The sequence below is a fragment of the Leucoraja erinacea genome, chromosome 2, assembly GCF_028641065.1.
Source record: "Leucoraja erinacea ecotype New England chromosome 2, Leri_hhj_1, whole genome shotgun sequence".
NCBI lineage: Eukaryota > Metazoa > Chordata > Chondrichthyes > Rajiformes > Rajidae > Leucoraja > Leucoraja erinaceus.
This window is the reverse complement of record NC_073378.1, coordinates 38256844-38278270: the sequence shown is the minus strand read 5'-3', so window position 1 is coordinate 38278270 and position 21427 is coordinate 38256844. Positions and strand designations below refer to the sequence as shown.

The 21427-nt window shown below is 47.2% G+C and overlaps 1 protein-coding gene across 2 annotated transcripts in view; it reads left to right on the top strand.

Moving 5' to 3' along the window:
- elmo1 (engulfment and cell motility 1 (ced-12 homolog, C. elegans)) overlaps positions 1-21427 on the top strand; it is a 293797-nt gene that overhangs the window by 141000 nt on the left and 131370 nt on the right. For both annotated transcript variants that reach the window (XM_055655086.1, XM_055655094.1), the window contains one exon: positions 3815-3919. In XM_055655086.1, the coding sequence (XP_055511061.1) occupies positions 3815-3919 (105 nt within the window). The remainder of the gene's footprint in view (positions 1-3814; positions 3920-21427) is intronic.

The following is a 21427-nucleotide window of genomic DNA, read 5'->3' as shown; positions in this document are numbered from 1 at the left end:
TACCTTCTCTGTAACCTTTGGCACCCCAAATCAAGAACCTATCAATCTCAGCCTTAAAAATACCCTATGATTACCTCCATAGACTCTGTGGCAATGAATTCCACAGATTCACCACACTCTGCCGAAATAAATTCCTCCTAATATCCATTCTAAAGGAATGTATTTTAATTCTGAGGCTGTGCTGCCTGGTCCTAGACTCTCCCATTACTGGAAACATTCTTTTGGCAACCACTCCGTCTAGGTCTTTAACTATCTGGTTGGTTTCAATGAGATTACCCACTCATCCTTCTAAACTCCAGCAAGTACAAACCCAGATCCATCAAACGCTCCTAATATGTTAACACAATCATCCACGGGATCATTCTCGTAAAGCTCCTCTGGAACCTTTCATAGATATGGGGACCAAAACTGCTCACAATATTCTTGATGCTTCTTCATCAGCGCCTTATAAAGCCTCAGCATTACATCCTTGCTTTTATATTAATGTCCCTTCGAAATGAATGCTGGCACCACCAACTCAGCCTGCAAATTAACAATTTGGGATCCTGCACCAGCACACTCAAGTCCCTTTGCGCATCCGAATTTTGAATCGTTTCCCCATTTAGAAAGTAGTTGACACCTTTATTGCTACTACCAAAATGCATGGCCGTACACTTTGCTATGCAGTATTCCGTCTTCCCAATCTGCTAACCAGTCCAAGACTTTCTGCAGATTCCCTGCTTCCCCAACACTACCTGCCCCTTCACCTATCTCCGTATCACCCACGAACCTGGCCTCAAAGCCATCAATTCCTAATAGTCATCAAACAACCAGTTTCACTGCGATTACTTGAGTGCTAAATTGTATCCAGATGATCAGGGTGAGGTGGTTGGAAGCAGAGGGATATCTTCTGTCTTGATTTGAACAGTCTGGTAAGACCCCTTGGCATCCTCTTACAGGTCCAAATGGTTTCCCAATTTGCTTGACGGATGTCATCTCTGACTGAAGTGGCAGCTTAATTTGTAATGCAAGTCTCTGATGGGGGCCCAGAACGCATGTCCTCCTGTCTTCAGGAGTGTGACCACAAAGCCACAGTTCATGGCTAGTTGTCGATTTGGACCGTTGTTGGGGAAAGTGATGCTCGTAACTTTATTTCAAGAGCTGCTTGCACATCCTTTTTAGATCCTTTTATATTCTGAGACTTAATCTTTAAAAAATCCAGAGCAGGGAAGGTTGACCCGTCAGTGCAGCTGAGTAAAAGCCTTTTGAGTTAATATTTGGAATTGCATGCTTGACCTTTTACGAGTGAAATGAACAAGAAATTGAAAGATGTAGTTGACATTTCAAGTGTTTGTTGTTGACATTTTACTGTTTTCAGTAAGGGGTGAAGAGCATTGCATTGATAAAATTGTTGGAATTAAGATGGGAATATGATGATTATGGAAAGAAAGCCTTAAAACAAACAGTAGTACAGGCACCTAGTGTTTTTTCACGGAGGCTGTGTGCAGGAAAAGGAGAGCATAAATCAAAAAGCGAGATAATCAAACACATGCCAAGCGCCGCACATGACTACACGGCCATACGGTGTCAGGCAGAAATTTGAGTGCGTTATTCTTAAAATAGGAGCATGTAAATAACATTTGGGGCAGCACGGTGGCACAATGGTAAAGTTGCTGCCTTACAGCGCCACAGATCCAGGTTCTACCCTGACTAAGGGTGTTTGTGCGGAGTTTGTACGTTCTCCCGCTGACCTTCGTGGGTTTGCCCAGGTGCTCCAGTTTCCTCCCACACTCCAAAGACGTACAGGTTTGCAGGTTCATTGGCATGATATAAATATAAATTGTCCCCAGTGCCCAGTGTGTGTAGGATAGTGTTAGTGTGGGGGGGGGGGGGGGGGGGGGGGGGGTCGCTGGTCGGCGCAGAATCGGGTGGGCGAAGGGTCTGTTTCCGCGCTGTATCTCTAAACTACACTAGTAATTAGACAAACGTATCCCTCTAAAAATGCATAAATCAAGCACATGTAACACACAAAGTGCCTGTGTTGTTAAGCAACTTCCAACTTTTAATAGCCAGAACTTTTGATCCCTTTCCTGTTTTTATAACCTTTATTTCTGCTAATGCATGATTTTTTTGTGACTGATGGCTTTAAAATAATTCAGAGACTTGAGCCACTTTTTATATAATTAAGAGTCTCATTGGGCTAAGATTTGCTGCCAAAATAACAGTGAACCTAATAGCTTTCTCCATTATTGATAATAAATGGCACCACAATTTTGGATGAGGGGCAGATATACAGATAAAGCAAAGATGAAATGCTGTCTTAACCCGTGGTAATCTGCATTCGGACTGGGGAAATATATTCTCGTGATTAAAAAGCATTGGATGGTGGAAGGCACAGCATTTGCATTATAAATTCAAAGCAAACTTGTCACAGCATGTTAGAGTGATATACATTTCAGGACCCTTTTCATTAATTGATAATTTGTAATTACTGCCACTCTCCCTCAGGGGCGAGGGAGAGAGATAACTTTTGCAAATGTCATGCTAAAAATGCTGCATAGTTGTTTTTTAAATGTAATGTTTATTTTGTATTTCACTTAGCTGTCTATTATTTTTTCCTGCTCACTCAATCATTCTTACCCTTTCCTGTCCCTAGAGTCTACTGGCATCTACAGCACGGAAACAGTCCCTACGACCCAACTCGTTATGACCGACCACGATGCCCCATCTAAGCTAGTCCCATTTGGCCCAAATCCCTCTAAACCTTTCCTATCCATGATCCATGTCCCTGTATCTGGATTCTGAGGTTCACTCATAGTTTTGATCTTTTACTCATCATAGAGTTTAAATAATCATAAATTTGCCAAAATTGCTCAAATTTGCCTCCTTCAGTGATCAGCAATGGTGCTGAGAATGGTTACCCCTGATTTTGATTAGTACGGGTGTCAGGGGTTATGGGGAGAAGGCAAGGAGAATGGGGTTAGGAGGGAGAGATAGATCAACACTGTTGAATGGTGGAGGGAACTTGATGGGCCGAATGGCCTAATTTTGCTCTGAGAACTTATGAACTTATAAGCATACGCATTGAAGTGCAGTTCAGAAGGAATATTGCACTTCAATATCTTTTGAAGAAGTACGAGGTGGTTCTCCCTGGTCTTTTGGTCAATAGTCATCTCTCAACCTACATCTCCAAATGGATTCAACACCAAGTGTCAAAGGGGATTGAATGTATTAAATTGTAGGTAGTTTTTGTACAGCTGGGACAGAAGGGGTAAGGAATGGGTCTGGTTATTCTTTTACAGAGACACAACAAGCACAGTGGGACCAGGGGCATCATTCTGTGCTATCTTAATATCGGACTAAATGCTACCTGCTCGTGTGATTATAATAGTGATCACAAGACAAATTGTTGGAGGATCTCAGCGGGTCAGGCAGCGTCTGTGGAGGGGATGGACAGTCAACGTTTCGGATAGGGACCTTCTTCTGAAGACCATTACCGCCACAGATGTTGCCTGATCTGCTGAGCTCCTCCAGCACTCTATATGTTTTGCTCAAGATTCCCACATCTGCAGTTTCATGCTCATAAGTTCTAGGAGCAGAATTAGGCTATTCAGCCCATCAAGTCTGCCCTGCCATTTAATCATGGCGAATCTATCTTTCCTTCTCAACCCCATTCTCCTGCCTTCTCCCTGTAACTCCTGACGCCCTGACCGCTGACAGTCTCTTGGGTGTTGTCATAATTGTGCAAGCTGTAGATCCAAGGCAGGGGAGATCTGCTTGTTTGGGAACCGCTGCTGTCTGTTTATACATTTGCTTTTCCTCTCCCCTGCTGTAGAATCACGTGAATCCCGCCATGGATTTTACGGAGACGCCACCAGGAATGCTGGCCCTTGACAACATGCTGTACTTTGCCAAGCATCATCAGGATGCTTACATCAGGGTAAGGCCTGTCACTTAACTTCTTTGACAATTATTACCAACACAATGCACTGTTTCACTCCTCACTGATACCAGGTGCACATACTATGAATGCATTATGGGGTGTCGGGGAATCTGTGGTCTAGTTATTCAGAGCCTTGCCTAGGGCCTTGTGTAGATGTCTTTTACCCAGAGTGGGGGAATCACGAACCAGGGAGCACAGGTTTAAGGTGAGAGGGGCAAGATTTAATAGGAACCTGAGGGGCAACTTTTTCACAGAGAGCGTGGTGGGTATATAACCATATGACAATTACAGCACGGAAACAGGCCATCTCGGCCCTTCTAGTCCATGCCGAACACGTATTCTCCCCTAGTCCCATCTACCTGCACTCAGACCATAACCCTCCATTCCTTTCCCGTCCATATAACTATCCAATTTATTTTTAAATGATAAAATCGAACCTGCCTCCACCACCTTCACTGGAAGCTCATTCCACACAGCTACCACTCTGAGTAAAGAAGTTCCCCCTCATGTTACCCCTAAACTTCTGTCCCTTAATTCTCAAGTCATGTCCTCTTGTTTGAATCTTCCCTACTCTCAGTGGGAAAAGCTTATCCACGTCAACTCTGTCTATCCCTCTCATCATTTTAAAGACCTCTATCAAGTCCCCCCTTAACCTTCTGCGCTCCAAAGAATAAAGACCTAACTTGTTCAACCTTTCTCTGTAACTTAGTTGCTGAAACCCAGGCAACATTCTAGTAAATCTCCTCTGTACTCTCTCTATTTTGTTGACATCCTTCCTATAATTAGGCGACCAAAATTGTACACCATACTCCAGAATTGGCCTCACCAATGCCTTGTACAATTTTAACATTACATCCCAACATATACTTAATGCTCTGATTTATAAAGGCCAGCACACCAAAAGCTTTCTTTACCACCCTATCTACATGAGATTCCACCTTCAGGGAACTGTGCACAGTTATTCCCAGATCCCTCTGTTCAACTGCATTCTTCAATTCCCTACCATTTACCATGTACGTCCTATTTTGATTTGTCCTGCCAAGATGTAGCACCTCACACTTATCAGCATTAAACTCCATCTGCCATCTTTCAGCCCACTCTTCCAACTGGCATAAATCTCTCTGTAGACTTTGAAAATGTACTTCATTATCCACAACACCACCTATCTTAGTATCATCTGCATAATTACTAATCCAATTCACCACACCATCATCCAGATCATTGATGCACATGACAAACAACAGTGGACCCAACACAGATCCCTGTGGCACCCCACTAGTCACTGGCCTCCAACCTGACAAACAGCCATCCACCATTACTCTCTGGCATCTCCCATTCAGCCACTGTTGAATCCATCTTGCTACTCCACCATTAATACCCAACAATTGAACCTTCTTAACCAACCTTCCATGAGGAACCTTGTCAAAGGCCTTACTGAAGTCCATATATACAACATCCACTGCTTTACCCTCATCAATTTCCCGAGTAACCTCTTCAAAAAATTCAAGAAGATTAGTCAAACATGACCTTCCAGGCACAAATCCATGTTGACTGTTCCTAATCAGACCCTGTTTATCCAGATGCTTATATATATTACCTCTAAGTATCCTTTCCATTAATTTGCCCACCACTGACGTCAAACTAACAGGTCTATAATTGCTAGGTTTACTCTTAGAACCCTTTTTAAACAATGGAACAACATGCGCAGTACGCCAATCCTCTGGCACTATTCCTGTTTCTAATGACATTTGAAATATTTCTGTCATAGCCCCTGCTAGGATGTGGCCCTTGTGGCTAAGGGGATCAGGGGGTATGTAGAGAAGGCAGGTACGGGATACTGAGTTGGATGATCAGCCATGATCATATTGAATGGCGGTGCAGGCTCGAAGGGCCGAATGACCTACTCCTGCACCTAATTTCTATGTTTCTATTTCTACACTAACTTCCCTCAATGTCCTACGGAATATCCTGTCCAGACCTGGAGACTTATCCACTTTTATATTTCTCAAAGGTGTCAGTACTTCCTCTTCTTTGAATCTCATAGTTTCCATAGCTACTCTACTTGTTTCCCTTACCTCACATAATTCAATATCTTTCTCCTTGGTGAATACCGAAGAAAAGAAATTGTTCAATATTTCCCCCATCTCTTTTGGCTCTGCAGATAGCTGTCCACTCTGACTCTCTAATGGACCAATTTTATCCCTCGTTATCCTTTTGCTATTAATATCGCTGTAGAAACCCTTTGGATTTACTTTCAGCTTACGTGCCAAAGCAACCTCATATCTTCTTTTAGCTTTTCTAATTTCTTTCTTCAGTTTCTTTTTACATTCTTTATACTCCTCAAGCACCTCACCTTTAAATGTCCTCCATTTCTCTTCCACATCTTTCCCATAAAACAAAATGTCCCAATTTACTCCTTTTAAATCCTTTCGCATCTCCTCAAAGTTAGCCTTTCGCCAATCAAAAATCTCAACCCTAGGTCCAGTTCTGACCCTCTCCATAATTATATTGAAACTAATGGTATTGTGATCACTGGACCCGAACTGTTCTCCAACGCATACCTCTGCCACCTGACCCGTCTCATTTCCTAACAGAAGGTCCAGCACCGCCCCTTCTCTAGTAGGTACCTCTATGTATTGCTGCAAAAAACCATCCTGCACACATTTTACAAACTCCAAACCATCCAGCCCTTTTACAGAATGTGTTCCCCTGTCTATGTGTGGAAAATTGAAATCTCCCACAATCACTACCTTGTGCTTACAACTAATATCTGCGATCTCCATACATATTTGCTTTTCCAATTCTCGCTCCCCATTTGGCGGTCTATAATACACCCCTATAAGTGTTGCTACCCCTTTCCCATTTCTCAGTTCCACCCAAATAGCCTCCCTAGACGAGCCCTCTAATCTATCCTGCCAAAGCACTGCTGTAATATCTACCCTGATAAGCAATGCAACACCTCCATTGCCCCTCCAATTCTATCACACCTGAAGCAATAAAATCCTGGAATATTTAGTTTCCAATCACAGCCCTCCTGCAACCATGTTTCGCTGAATGCCACAACATCATACTTCCAGGTATGATGAAATTTCATCCACCTTTCATACAATGCTCCTAGCATTAAAATATACACATTTAAGAAACCCACCCCCTCTTATTCTCTGTTTATTGTCTTTTTCTTCTTTCTCCCCTACATTTTGGGTCAGAGTGCTACCATTCTCTGCCTCCTGCCTCACACACTGACTGCTAGCTTTCCCAATTTGAGTCCCTCCCCCCAACCGTTCTAGTTTAAAGTCTCCCCAGTAGCCTTTGCAAATCTCCCCGCCAGGATATTGGTCCCCCTCGAGTTCAAGTGCAACCCATCCTTTCTGTACAGGTCGCACCTTCCCCAAAAGAGGTCCCAATGATCCAGAAACTTGAATCCATACCCACTGCACCAGTCCCTCATCCACGCATTTATCCTCCACCTCGCTCCATTCCTACTCTCACTGTCGCGTGGCACAGGCAGTAATCCTGAGATTGTTACCTTTGCAGTTCTTCTCCTTAACTCTCTACGTAACTCCCTAAATTCTTCTTTCAGGACCTCTTCTCTTTTTCTACCTATGTCGTTGGTACCTATATGTACCACAACCTCAGGCTCCTCTCCCTCCCATTTCAGGATTTCTTGGACACGTTCAGACACATCCCTGACCCTGGCACCAGGGAGGCAAACTACCATCCGGGTCTCCTGTCTGCGTCCACAGAATCGCCTATCCGACCCCCTGACTATAGAGTCCCCTATTACAATTGCCCTCCTCTTCTTTTCCTTACCCTTCTGAGCAACAGGACTGGACTTTGTGCCAGAGGCCCGGCCACTGTCGCTGCCCCCAGGTAGGCTGTCTCCCCCACCATTACTCAAACATGAGTACTTATTTTCAAGGTGTACAGCCACCGGGGTACTCACCAGTCCCTGCCTCTGCCCATTGCCCTTCCTAACTGTGACCCAGTTTTCTGTCTCCCGTGGTCTTGGAGTGACCACCTCCCTGTAACTCCTTTCTATGACCTCCTCGCTCTCCCTGAGCAGACAGAGGTCATCGAGTTGGTGCTCCAGGTTCCTAACACGGTCCCTTAGAAGCCACATCTCGACGCACCTGGCGCAGATGTGGACGTCTGGAGGGCACTCAGACTCCATGACCTCCCACATCTGACATCCAGAACAGTAAACAGCCCTGGCCCTCATTCTCCCCCTTATCCCAATACAATACAAAGCCTTACCCGGGATACAAGCCAATCAGCTGCTTCCTCTGGTCCGTTCGACCAATCAGCGGCTTCCTCAAGCCCCCTTAATTTGAAGTGTGATCTGCGAATGGAACGTTGCAGATTTTGGTTCCTCCTCCCTCTGTAACGGCTCCCCCACCAACGGAACAAGAGCTGCCACAGGAGGTAGTTGAGACATTAAAATAACATTTAGAGGTATGGATAGGAAAGGTTTACAGGGATATGGGCCAAATGCGGTCAGGTGGGGCTAACATATGTGAAACATCTTGGTCGGCCTGGGCAATTTGGGGGGAAGAAACTGTTTCCATGCAGTTTGACTCAATGACTCCATTTAGATTGAAACAAACTCCTGGAAACACTGAGTGAGAGAAACAGTTTTCATGTTTCAGGTCAGAGACCTGAATCAGCCATTTCTGTTGTCGAAGATTCCCCAGCACGAAACGTTAACTCTGTTTCTCCTCCTGCAAATGCCTGACTTGCTGTGTTTTTCATTTTGTTTTGGATTTCCAGCATGTTAGATTTCCATTTCCATTTAGTTTGGGGGGGGGCCACTGTGGCGTAGGGTAGAGTTGTTGCCTTACAGCGCTTGCAGCGCCAGAGACCCGGGTTCAATCCTGGCTATGGGTGCTGTCTGTACGGAGTTTGTACGTTCTCCCTGTGACCACGTGGGTTTTCTCCGAGATCTTCGGTTTCCTCCCACACTCCAAAGACGTACAGGTATGTAGGTTAATTGGCTTGATGTATGCAAATTGTCCCTAGTGTGTGTAGGATAGTGTGAATGTGCGGGGATCGCTGGTCGGCGCGGACTCGGTGAGCCGAAGGGCCTGTTTACGCACTGTATCTCAAAACTAAACTAAACTAAACCTGAACCGTGGTTAGGATTTATTGGCTGTGAAGTGATCACCCGAATAACACAGATCTTTGTCGGTTTAAACTTGGCTTAGCATTCTTTAGTTATAGAGGCTGTTGAATGATCTGATTGAAGCATTTCAATGAAAAGGGGATTAAACAGAATAGATAGAAAACTATAAAGTGCTGGACTAACCCAGCAAGACAGACAGCATCTTTGGAAAACATTAATAGGTGACGTGAAGGGCCCCAACCTGAAAAGTCACCGATCCATGTTCTGCAGGTGTGCTGCCTGATCCACTACTTACTCAAGCACCAGGGCGCTACAATGGCGCAGCGGTAGAGATGTTGCCTTACAGCGCCGTAGACCCAGGTTCAAACCTGACTACGGGTGCTGTCTGTACAGAGTTTGTATGTTCGTCCCGTGATCGAGTGAGTTTTGTACGGGTGCCGCTGGTTTTCTCCAACATTCCAAATATGTACAGGATTTTAGGTTATTTGTCTTCGGTAAAAATTGTAAATTGTTCCTCGTGTCCAGGATAGTTTTAGTGTACGGGGATCGTTGGTTGGCACAGACACGGTGGGCCGAAGGGTCTGTTGCTGCGCTGTGTATCTATACTAACCTAAGCACCTTGTGTCTTGTTTTGTAAACCAGCATCTGCAGTTCCTTGTGCCTCTAGATAGAAACTATGCTGGTTTGAGGAGGAAATGTCATTAAGGGCTGCAATCTTAAAAGTCAAGCCATTAAATAGCAGAAACAGGTACGATTGCAACTAATTTAGCAGGCACCATCACAATGATTAAGAAACATTTAGACCGGTGCCTGGATACGGTGGGTTTGCAGGGATGTGGGCCAAAAGCAGGCAGGTGCGACTAGTGTAGCTGGGGCAAGTTGAGGCGAAGAGTCTGTTTCTACACTGTATGACAGCGACTCTAAATCAGGCAGCGTTTTTCTACAGAGATGGCCAGAATCATCTGGAGTTGTTTTCCCCCGAAAAAGGCTATGAATTCTGAATAGACCCTCAAGGCTAAGGTTGATATTTGTTGCACAGGCTAATTAAGGAATATGGAGCTTCATGGATGAATTAAATTAAGATGCGGATATGTCATGATCTAATTAAATCGTGGAGCAGGCTGCTGGGTCTGAATAACCTTATTCCTGTTCCTGTTTACATCACTGGCTATAAGTGCAGAAGTAATGTATTTACGTAATTTATTTAGTTATCAAAACTGGAATCATTGCTACTTCAAGCTGTTTAACTCAGTGGCATGATTGCAGTTAAATGGAATTACACAGGACATCATAGGACCCGCTATGTTCAGTACTTTGCGTTGAGATGCTGCCTGACCGATAAGTTACTCCAGCACTTTGTTATCTTGAATGAATGAATAAGTTTATTGGCCAAGTATTCACATACAAGGAATTTGCCTTGGTGCTCCGCTCGCAAGTGACAAAATGACATACAGTGACAGTTAGGAATGACACATAAAACATTAAACATTAATAATAAAACATTATCAATTAAACATGTGAATTACATAAAATACCAGAGCAAAAGGAAGCTACAGGCTTTTGGTTGTTGAGTAGAGCAACTACTCGTGGATAAAAACAGTTTTTATGTCTGGCTGTGGCAGCTTTGACAGTCCGGAGTCGCCTTCCAGAGGGAAGTGATTCAAAGAGTTTGTGGCCAGGGTGCGAGAGTTCAGGTATGGTCTTGCCCGCTCGCTTCCTGGCCCTTGCAGTGTACAGTTCGTCAACGGAGGGAAGGTTGCAGCCAATAACCTTCTCCGCTGATCGGACGATTCACTGCAGCCTCCGGATGTCGTGTTTAGTGGCTGAGCCAAACCAGACCATGATGGAGAATGTGAGGACAGACTACGATGGTGTAAACCAGCATCTGCATTTGCTTTCTACATCATAGGACAATAACTGGGCCATTCACAGCCACAGTCTATGGCTCTATGATTCACACCGGCATTTCTGCTTCACACTTGCTTCCTCATGGCCAGCCATCTAATTTGTTGTTGTTCGTTCTGTCCCTTCCTCCCTTGTGTTTAGTTTAGTTTAATTTAGTTTAGTGATAAAGTGTGGTAACAGGCCCTTTGGCCCACCGAGTCCACGCCGACCAGTGATCGCCCATACAGTAGTTCTATCCCGCACAGTGGGGGACAATTTTCAGAAGCCAATTAGCCGACAAACCTTCACGCCTTTGTAGTGTGGGAGGAAATGGGAGCGCCCGGAGAAAACCCACGTGGTCACTGGGAGAGCGAACAAACTCCGTACAGACAGCACCCCTAGTCAGGATTGAACCCGGGTCTCTGGCGCTGTGAGGCAGCAACTCTACCGCTGCGCCACTGCACTGTGTGGAATCTCTCTTGCATGTGTGTGTGTGTGTGTGGTTAGTGAGCTGCGTGTTCTCTCCATCCTCGGGGCGAAGAACCTTCTCATGAATTCCTTATCGGATTTGTTCATGACCACTTTACATTGATGGTCATTGACTTTAAACTCGCCCACAAGTGGAATCGTCTCCCATCAAACAGCTTTGTAATCTGCCCGAAATCTTCTGGGTCACCACTTCCCTGCATTAATCTATCAGTGCCTCTGTGACAGTGACTCACTGCATGAGCATAGAATGCATTTTGTAATCCATTAGTATCCCCTTGGCTGCTCTGACAGCTGAGGCCAAGTGCCAACTCTGAAAGATCAATTAAATTCTAACCACCATAAATAAAAGTCAATGGTAAGAACCTTAAACTAATTCTGGGACATACAGTGCCCTACATAATGTTTGGGACAAAGACCCATCATTTATTTATTTACCTCTGTAATCGACAATTTGAGATTTGTAATAGAAAAAAATCACATGTGGCTAAAGTGCACATTGCCAGATTTTAATAAAGGCCATTTTTATACATTTTCGTTGCACCATGTAGAAATTACAGCAGTGTTTATACATAGTCCCCCTCCCATTTCAGGGCACCATTATGTTTGGGACACAGCAATGTCATGTCAATGAAAGTAGTCATGTTTAGTATTTTGTTGCATATCCTTTGCATGCAGTGACTGCTTGAAGTCTGCGATTCATGGACATCACCAGTTACTGGGTGTCTTCTCTGGTGGTGCTGTGCCAGGCGTGTATTGCAGCCATCTTTAGCTTATGCTAGTTTTGGGGGATAGTCCCCTTCAGTTTTCTCTTCAGCATATAAAAGGCATGCTCAATTGGGTTCGGATCAGACGATTGACTTGGTCACGCAAGAATTTACCATTTTTTAGCTTTGAAAAACTTCTTTGTTGCTTTAGCAGTATGTTTGGGATCATTGTCTTGCTGTAGAATGAACCGCCGGCCAATGAGTTTTGGGGCATTTGTTTGAACTTGAGCAGATAGGATGTGTCTATACACTTCAAAATTCATTATGCTACTACCATCAGCAGTTGTTTCATCAATGAAGATAAGTTCAGCTTCAGCAGATACCTTCAGCAGCCATACATCAGGGCTCTCACTTAACTTTTTTTTCCTGTTGCCAGCCGGGCAACCTTGGCAGCTTTTTAGGTTCCCAAATGACAATTTAGGTGGTCATTTAAGACGGTTTGCATGACGTGTGCGATAATGTGCTCGGACGAAGTGCGTAGTTACCAGTCGGAATTATGCTCAATGAAGCATTCACATGTTATTTCTGCTTCAAATAAAGTCACACACTAAACATATTCACCAATCAAGACATGATATATACCATAATTACCTGCAGCAAAATTATAAGACAGTATCTCAACTCTTTTTACACATTGCAATTAATACAATCCATCTATATTACTAAAAGTCTGTTTTTGACCGACTTTGGCCATCTGTGCTGCGATTTCCGAGAGAACGCCGCCACCTACGGCCATCATTTTTGGCCACCTCACTCAGAGCCCCCCTCCGCTGCATGTGTGCCGAGGATTTTTCCCGTCGATGAAAAATGACAGAGATTTTAATGATTTTACAAAATTCCCCATTCTCTCTGCTGCTCCTGCTGGCGGCAGGGGGAGGGACTATACAACCAGGAAGTGGTGTGCCTCAATCAGTGTCTGCAAGCTGGAGGAAGGCAGAGGGTCACGTTTCTCTGAGCTGTGAATAACACTGAACACATGTCAACTCAAATGTAAGTGTCCTTAGTGGTTCTAAAACGCTTGCAGAATGTGTCTATTGGTTCTAAAATGTTTGCAAAAAGTGTCTCTTTTGGTTCTACAATGCTTGCAGAATGTGTCTTTTTTGTTTCTAAAATGTTTTTTAGATTCTCCCCCCCCTTTCCTCTCCCCCCCTCCCTTTCCCCCCTCCTCCCCCCCCCCTCTCCTCCTCCCCCCCTCTCCTCCTCCCCCCCCTCTCCTCTCCCCCCCTCTCCTCTCCCCCCCTCTCCTCTCCCCCCCTCCTCTCCTCCCCCCCCCCTCTCCCCCCCCCTCCTCTCCCCCCCTCTCCTCTCCCCCCCCTCTCCCCCCCGTCTCTCTCTCCCCCCCTCCTCGTCCCCCCCCCCCCTCCTCTCCCCCCTATCCTTCCCCCCATCTCCTCTCCCCCTCCCTCTCTCTCCCCCTCTTTTTCCTCCCCCCCTCCATCCCCTCCCCCACCATTCCTCCCCTCACCTCTTCCCCCCCACCCCCTCCACACACCCCCTACCCCCCCCCTCCACCCCCTCCCCCACCCCCTCCCTGCTCCCCACCTCTCCCCCTCCCCTCGCAGCACACCCTCTCTCTCCCCTCTTTCCCTCTCTACCCCCCCTCCCCCCCTCCCCCCTTCCCCCCTCCCCTCTCTCCCCCCTCTCCTCCCCCCCTCTCTCCCCCCCCCCCTCCCTCGCCTAAACCCCCTCCCCTCTACACCCCCTACCCTCTTCCCTCCCTCCCCCCTCCACCCTCCCTGCCCCACCTCACCTCCCTCTCAGCACCCCCTCTCTCTCCCCCTTACTCGCACCCTCTCTCCTCCCCTCCTCCCCCACATTTCCCCCCTCACCCACCCTCCCTCTTATCCCCCTCTCCACCCCCCTTATCCCTCTTTCCCCTCTCTCTCTCTCTCTCTGCCCTAGTGTGTGTGACGCTGTGTGCTGCCTCCCCCCCCCCACAATCGCACGTCGGGGGAAGAGATCTAGTCTTGTATATTGCTAAATCTCTGTTCTTGACCGGTTTTGGCGATCTGTGCTGCGATTTCCGAGAGAACGGCGCCACCTACGGCCGTCATTTTTGGCCACCTCGCTCAGAGCCCCCCTCCGCTGCATGTGTGCCGAGGATTTTTCCCGTCGCTGAAAAGTGACAGAGATATTAATGTTTTTACAAAATTCCCCATTCTCTCTGTTGCCCCTGCTGGAGGGAGGGGGAGGGACTATAAAATCAGGAAGTGGTGTGCCTCAATCAGTCTCTGCAAGTGGTGTGCCTCAATCAGAGCTATGAATAACACTGAACAAATGTCTCCACAGCTGTGAGTACCCATAATGTGGTTTGAAAATGAAAATATGGTTAGTTTGAGGAAAAAAGCACTGCCTGCAAATGGTTGGGTTGAAGTAAAAAGGCACCCTCTCTCTCTCTCTCCCCTCCTCTCTCTCCCCACATCTCTCTCTCCCCCCCGTCTCTTTCTCTCTCTCCCCCCTGTCTCCCCCTTTGTCTCTCACCCTTCCCCTCCTCTCGCTCCCCCTCTCCCCATCCCCCCCCCCCCCCTCCCCATCACCCCCCCTCTCCCCATCACCCCCCCTCTCCCCATCCCCCCCCCCTCCCCATCATCCCCCTCCCCTCCCCCCTCCTCCTCCCCCCCTCCTCTCCCCCCCCCCCCTCCCCCCTCTCCTCCCCCTCCCCCCTCTCTCCCCTCTCCCTCCCCCCTCCTCTCTCTCTCTCTCCCCCTCCTCCCCTCCTCCTCTCTCGTCCTCTCTCTACCCGTCTCTCCGCACCCCCCCTCTCTCTCCACCCTTTTCCTCCTCGCCCCCTCCCTCCCCCCCCTCTCCCCTCCCCCCCCTCCCCCCCCCCCCCCCTCTCCCCCCCCCCCCCCCCTCTCTCCCCCCCCCCCCTCTCCCCCCCCCCCCTCCTCCCCCTCTCTCTCTCTCTCCCCTCTTTCTCCCTCTCCTCCCCTCCATCCCCTCCCCCACCGTTCCTCCCCTAAACCCCCCTCCCCTCCACACACCCCTGCCTCCTTATCTCCACCCTCCCTCCCCCTCCCTCTCTCCCTCCCCCCCTCTCCCCCTCCCCTCACCCCCCCCCTCTCAGCACCCCCTCATCCCCCTCTCTCTCCCCCTCTCTCCTCCCCCCTCTCCCACTCCCCCCCCCCCTCTCCCCCCCCTCTCCTCTCCCTCCTCTCCTCCCCCCTCTCGCTCTCCTCCCCTCCATCCCCCTCCCCCACCCTCCCTCCATCCCCTAACCCCCCCCACCCACACCCCCTACCCTTTCCCCCCCCTCCCCTCCCCTCCCCCCCCTCCCCTCCTCCCCCTCTCTCAGCCCCCCCTCTCTCCCCCCCCCTCACTCTCACCCTCTCTCTCTCCCCCCCAGGTTTTCCCCCCTCACCCACCCTCCCTCTTCTCCTCCTCTCCACCCCCCTCTCCCTCTTGCCCCTATCTCTGTGTCTCTCTCTCTGTCTCTGCCCCTTTTCTCTCTCTGCCCTCACTCTCTACCCCACCCCCCCCCCCCCCCCCCCCCATTCCCCCTCTCTAGATGTGACTGCAAGTCGGGGGCTATGTGTCAGTAGATAGATAGGTTGGTTATAGGTTAAAAGGAGCAAATTAATAATAATATAATATCAAGGGGGGTAATTAGCGTGAGTGCGGGGGGGGGGGGGATAGTTAGTGTGTGTGACGCTGCATGCCGCCTCTCCCCCCACAACCGCACGTTGGGGGAACAGACCCAACGGGTCTGAACTTGGTCTAGTTTCTATTAGTTCTTTCCACTTCCAAACTAAAATGTGGTTAGATTATTCAGCGTATGATCAACCTGTGTCAATAAATCCGGGACCATGGTAACATACATGCTTAACCATGCACACTACAGATTGATGCAAGCATGTTTTCTGTGAAGGACATTACACTAACTGACAAGAGATGGCCAAATGACATCACTGCAGCAAATGTTCTTTTGGTAATATGTTTAAAGGTGTCAAAATGCCACATTACCGGACATTCAGATTAGATGTACGTGTTGTGAACAGCAATGAAGATACCCAGTTTGTACACAACAGATTTTAAAATAAATTATTGATAAACGCTGTTTCCATCATTCCCACTTCAGAATTAACGTTAAAATTTCAACTGAAATATCTCCTGACCAAATTTGTGATGTATATGATCGACTGTAGAAGTAAAACCTGGATAAATCCAACGTATAGTTGTGATTGTTGCTCATTAAATAACTACAGTACTGATACTCCATATTAAGAGCATTGATTTGCCATTAAAATGAACACTGTAATAACGTGTCAACGGTAGCATTGACAATCGAACACTGCGGTTTTAATGTTTCACGTGTTCACAATTTAATGAATCCATCTTTATGGACTAAAACAAATAATAACATTGGGAATTAAAACACATTTGATTGCATTCCATTATCAAACATAGTCAATGTTCGCTCTGAAGACATTTCCAGCACAATAGGGTCAGGGAGGGGTGTGTGTGTGAATCAGCGCGGGGTTGATAGATGGCGGGGGGGGCTGGTTTAGAAGGCAGTCGGTGCGGAATGGATGGATTGAGGCAGTGTTGGTTGGAGTAAGTAAAATTGTGAGGGGTGAACACGGGATATGTCAGTGGTGTTGAATGGGGGGGGATCAGTACAGGAGGGGGGGGGATCAGTACAGGATGAATGGGGAGCTCAGTACAGGATGAATGGGGGGGAACAGTACAGGATGAATGGGGGGGATCAGTACAGGATGAATGGAGGTGGTTCAGTACAGGATGAATGGGGAGGATCAGTACAGGATGGATGGGGGGGGGGGGGGGATATCAGCGCAGGATGAATGGAGGGGTGGGTCAGTACGGTGTGGATCGGAGGGTCTGTGCAGGATGAATGGGTGGATCACTACAGGATGAATGTGGGGATGGTGCAGGGTAAATGGAGGGTGAGTCAGTACAGGATGAATGCGTGGATTAGTACAGGATGGATGGAGGAGAAGTGCAGGATGGATGGGAAGGGGGGTAAGTACAGGATGAATTAGGGAACCAGTGTAGGATGGATGGGGGGGGCAGGAGAATCAATACGAGGTGGATAGGGTGATCAGCGCATGATGAATAGATGGGGGGGGGGGGGTTTAGATGGGGAGGGAAGCACAGGGGATGTCAGTGAGGACTGAATAGAGGACGGAATGGGGATCAGTGCGGGATGGAGAGAGGAGGGGGTCCCCAGGGGGGGGGGGGGGGGGGTGGGGGGGGGGCGTACAAGAGAGAGAGAGAGAGAGAGAGAGAGTGGGGGAGGAAGGAAGGTCATCGCTCCTCGGACAACATCGCCCCTCTACCCGGCCTTGGCGTGCGGATTTGCAAGCAGCGGCCGCTATCAGGGAGGTGGAAGAGATGGAGCCGCTGTCGCGGCCACTGCTGCCGCTGTGCGGGGCCCGTCATTCGCTCCGACCCTTCTGAAGCAGCTGCACCAAAGATTCTATATCTATAGGATCTTTGAGCTGCACCGCTCGGCCCCGCACCTTGTTGGTTGTTGGTGGAAGAGGGGAGGCGGTGACGAGGAGATCTCAACCGCCTCCCCTTTTGCCGCCGTGTGGGGCCCGTCATTCGCTCCGACCCTAGTCACCACGCACCTAGTATCTTTGCCCCGCAATACAGCCGTCGCCGACACGAAACGTCACGTTCCTTTTCTCCAGAGTTGCTGCCTGACCCGCGGAGTTACTCCAGTTTTTTGTATCTATCTTCGGTACAAACCAGTATCTGCAGTGCCAAGCCGGGCAAAATGACTCGGCATTTAGGTTGCTCGGTGGCACCTTGGGTGTTCAGTGGCACCCGGGCAACCGCTAATTTCGAGCCCTGCATACATGTCCAGGCCATTACACCCCCATCACCGTGTTTCATAGATGAGATGGTATGCTTTGGATCTTGGGCAGTTCCTTCTCTCTTCCATACTTTGCTCTTGCCATCACTTTGATATAAGTTCATCTTCGTCTCATCTGTCCACAAAACCTTTTTCCAGAACTGTGGTTGCTCTTTTAAGTACTTCTTGGCAAACTGTAACCCGGCCATCCTGTTTTTGCGGCTAACCAGTGGTTTGCATCTTGCAGTGTAGCCTCTGTATTTCTGTTCATGAAGTCATGAAGTGGTCATTGACAAATCCACACCTGACTCCTGAAGAGTGTTTCTGATCTGTCGGACAGGTGTTTGGGGATTTTTCTTTATTTATAGAGAGAATTCTTCTGTCATCAGCTGTGGAGATCTTCCTTGGCCTGCCAGTCCCTTTGCAATTAGTAAGCTCACCAGTGCTCTCTTTCTTTTTAATGATATTCCAAAAAGTTGATTTTGGTAAGCCTAAGGTTTGGCTGATGTCTTTAATAGTTTTATTCTTGTTTCTCAGTCTGATAATGGCTTCTCTGACCTTCATTGGCACAACTTTGGTCCTCATGTTGATAAACAGCAATAAAAGTTTCCAAAGGTGATGGCAAGACTGGAGGAAAGATTTGGTACTGAGAGCTCTCTTATACCTGCATTAAGGAGATATTTAAACACACCTGATCAATTACAAACACCTGTGAAGCCACGTCCCAATCATTATGGTGCCCTGAAATGGGGGCACTATGTATAAACACAGCTGTAATTTCTACATGGTGAAACCAAAATGTATAAAAATACCCTTCGATAAAATCTGACAATGTGCACTTTAACTACATGTGATTTGTTCTATTACAAATCTCAAATTGTGAAGGACAAAGGCAAATAAATAAATGATGGGTCTTTGTCCCAAACATTATGGAGGGCACTGTATGAAACGCAGATAGATGTAACTAGCTAATACTTCTTAAGTTTATGTCCTGCAGGTGAATACAGTTAAACTTCCATAATCTGCTTTCCCAAACATTTGGAAATCCAAAGCATCTGGCTCAGCAGATAATACTTGCCTGATGAATCTCGTCAGTTTCATTTCCGGGTGCTCCTGTTTCCAATGGGATTGTAGGCTAATTGGCCGTAATGTGTAGGGAATTGATGAGAAAGTCCAATAACGGAACTAGTGGGCAAGGATGAACGCGGCAGGCCTGATTAAATGCTTAGAAGAAATAAACTCAGTAGCATTAGCTTGTTGGTTCCACCTGTGTTTCATGTACTTGAATAGGTACTTCGGATCTGTCTTCATTAAGGAAACACAAACAATCTCCCAGATGTACTGGAGGACAGAGGATCTTAGGGGGTTGAGGAACTGAAAGAAATTTTCATTAGACTAGAAATAGTATTGGATAGTCTAATGGGACTGAAGGATGATAAACCCCTTGGGCTTGATGGTCTGCATCCCAGGGTCCTCAGGGAGGTGGCTCTAGAAATAGTGGACGCATTGGTGATCATTTTCCAATGTTCAATAGATTCAGGATCAGTTCCTGTGGATTGGAGGATAGCTAATGTTATCCGACTTTTCAAGAAAGGAGCGAGAGAGAAAATGGGGAATTACAAACCAGTTAGCCTGACTTCGGTGGTGGGAAAGATGCTTCTCTTCTTCTTGCTTATGGCGTGCACAGCCTAAAGTTGTCGGACAACTTGTTCTATTTGATCTTGTTTGATTGTGCACGCCGGGTTGATTGCATTTGTCGAAACAGGGCGGACCACGTGAAGGTTGCAATTTCCCACCCCGTGGGAAAGATGTTGGAGTCAATTATTAAAGAGGTAATAATGGGGCATTTGGATAGCAGTAAAAGGATTAGTCCAAGTCAACATGGATTTATGAAAGGGAAATCATGCTTGACTAATCTTCTGGAATTTTTTTGAGGATGTGACAAGTAAAATGGATAAAGGGGTGCCAGTGGATGCAGTGTATCTAGACTTTCAGAAAGCGTTTGATAAGGTCCCACACAGGAGACTGGTGACTAAAATTAGAGCACATGGTATTGAGGGTAGGGTGTTGACATGGATAGAAAATTGGTTGGCAGACAAGAAGCAAAGAGTAGGAGTGAACGGGTCCTTTTCAGAATGGCTGGCAGTGGCAAGTGGAGTGCCGCAAGGCTCGGTGTTGGGGCCGCAACTGTTTACCATATATATTAATGATTTGGAAGAGGGAATTAGGGGCAACACTAGCAAGTTTGCGGATGACACAAAGCTGGGTGGCAGTGTGAACTGTGAAGAGGATGTTAGGAGGTTGCAGGGTGACCTGGACAGGTTGAGTGAGTGGGCAGATGCGTGGCAGATGCAGCATAATATAGATAAATGTGTGGTTATCCACTTGGCAGCAAAAATCAGGGGGCAGATTATTATCTCAATGGGGTTAGGTTAGGCAAGGGGAAGGTGCAGCGAGACCTGGGAGTCCTTGTACACCGGTCACTGAAAGTTGGCGTGCAGGTACACAGGCAGTGAAGAAAGCTAATCGAATGTTGGCCTTCATAACAAGAAAATTTCAGTATAGGAGTAAAGAGGTTCTTCAGTTGTATAGGGCTCTGGTGAGACCACATCTGGAGTATTGTGTCCAGTTTTGGTCTCCGAATTTGAGGAAGGACATCCATGTGATTGAGGCAGTGCAGCATAGGTTCACGAGATTGATCCCACTCTGCGCTGGGCAACAGGAATAGATACATCAGGCTGTTGTTCATTGACTACAGCTCAGCGTTCAACACCATCCTCCCTTCAAACTCAGTGTCAAACTCGGGGAACTGGGTGTCTACAGCTCCCTATGCAACTAGATCCATGCCTTCCTCATCGACATGCAGGCAAGCCTGACCTACTCACAGAACGTAACCCTTCTGTAAGTGAGGCAGGGACTATTGCAACATTTAAGAGACATTTGGACAGGTTCATGGATAGGACAAGTTTGGAGGGATATGGACCAAACACAGGCAGGTTGGACTAGTATAGCTGGGACATGTTGGCCGGTGTTGGTAGGTTGGGCCGAAGGGCCTGTTTCCACACTGTATCACTCTATGACTCTAAGACTCATTTTACATGTCGGAATCACTTCATTGCTCCTGTTCATCGCTGCTGCATTTGACAAATAAACACACTTGAATCTTTAAACTTACCTGCAGTCTCTTGAAACTTACTGACTGAGATGTTACTGTGGAGCATCTGTTGAAAAATGAATTAAAAGTATGTTGAAGTATTAATAGAATAACATCTGTAGGTCCAATACATATGTTAGTCTGGCACCATAGTCACGAGTGTGCCAGATTTTGCTGTAGCTTTATTTTAGTGAAATTCATGAGCTACTTACTACCAACAAGAGGTTTGCACGATGTTTAAGTTAAGGGCCTGTACCTCGAGCATGCGACGTGAATG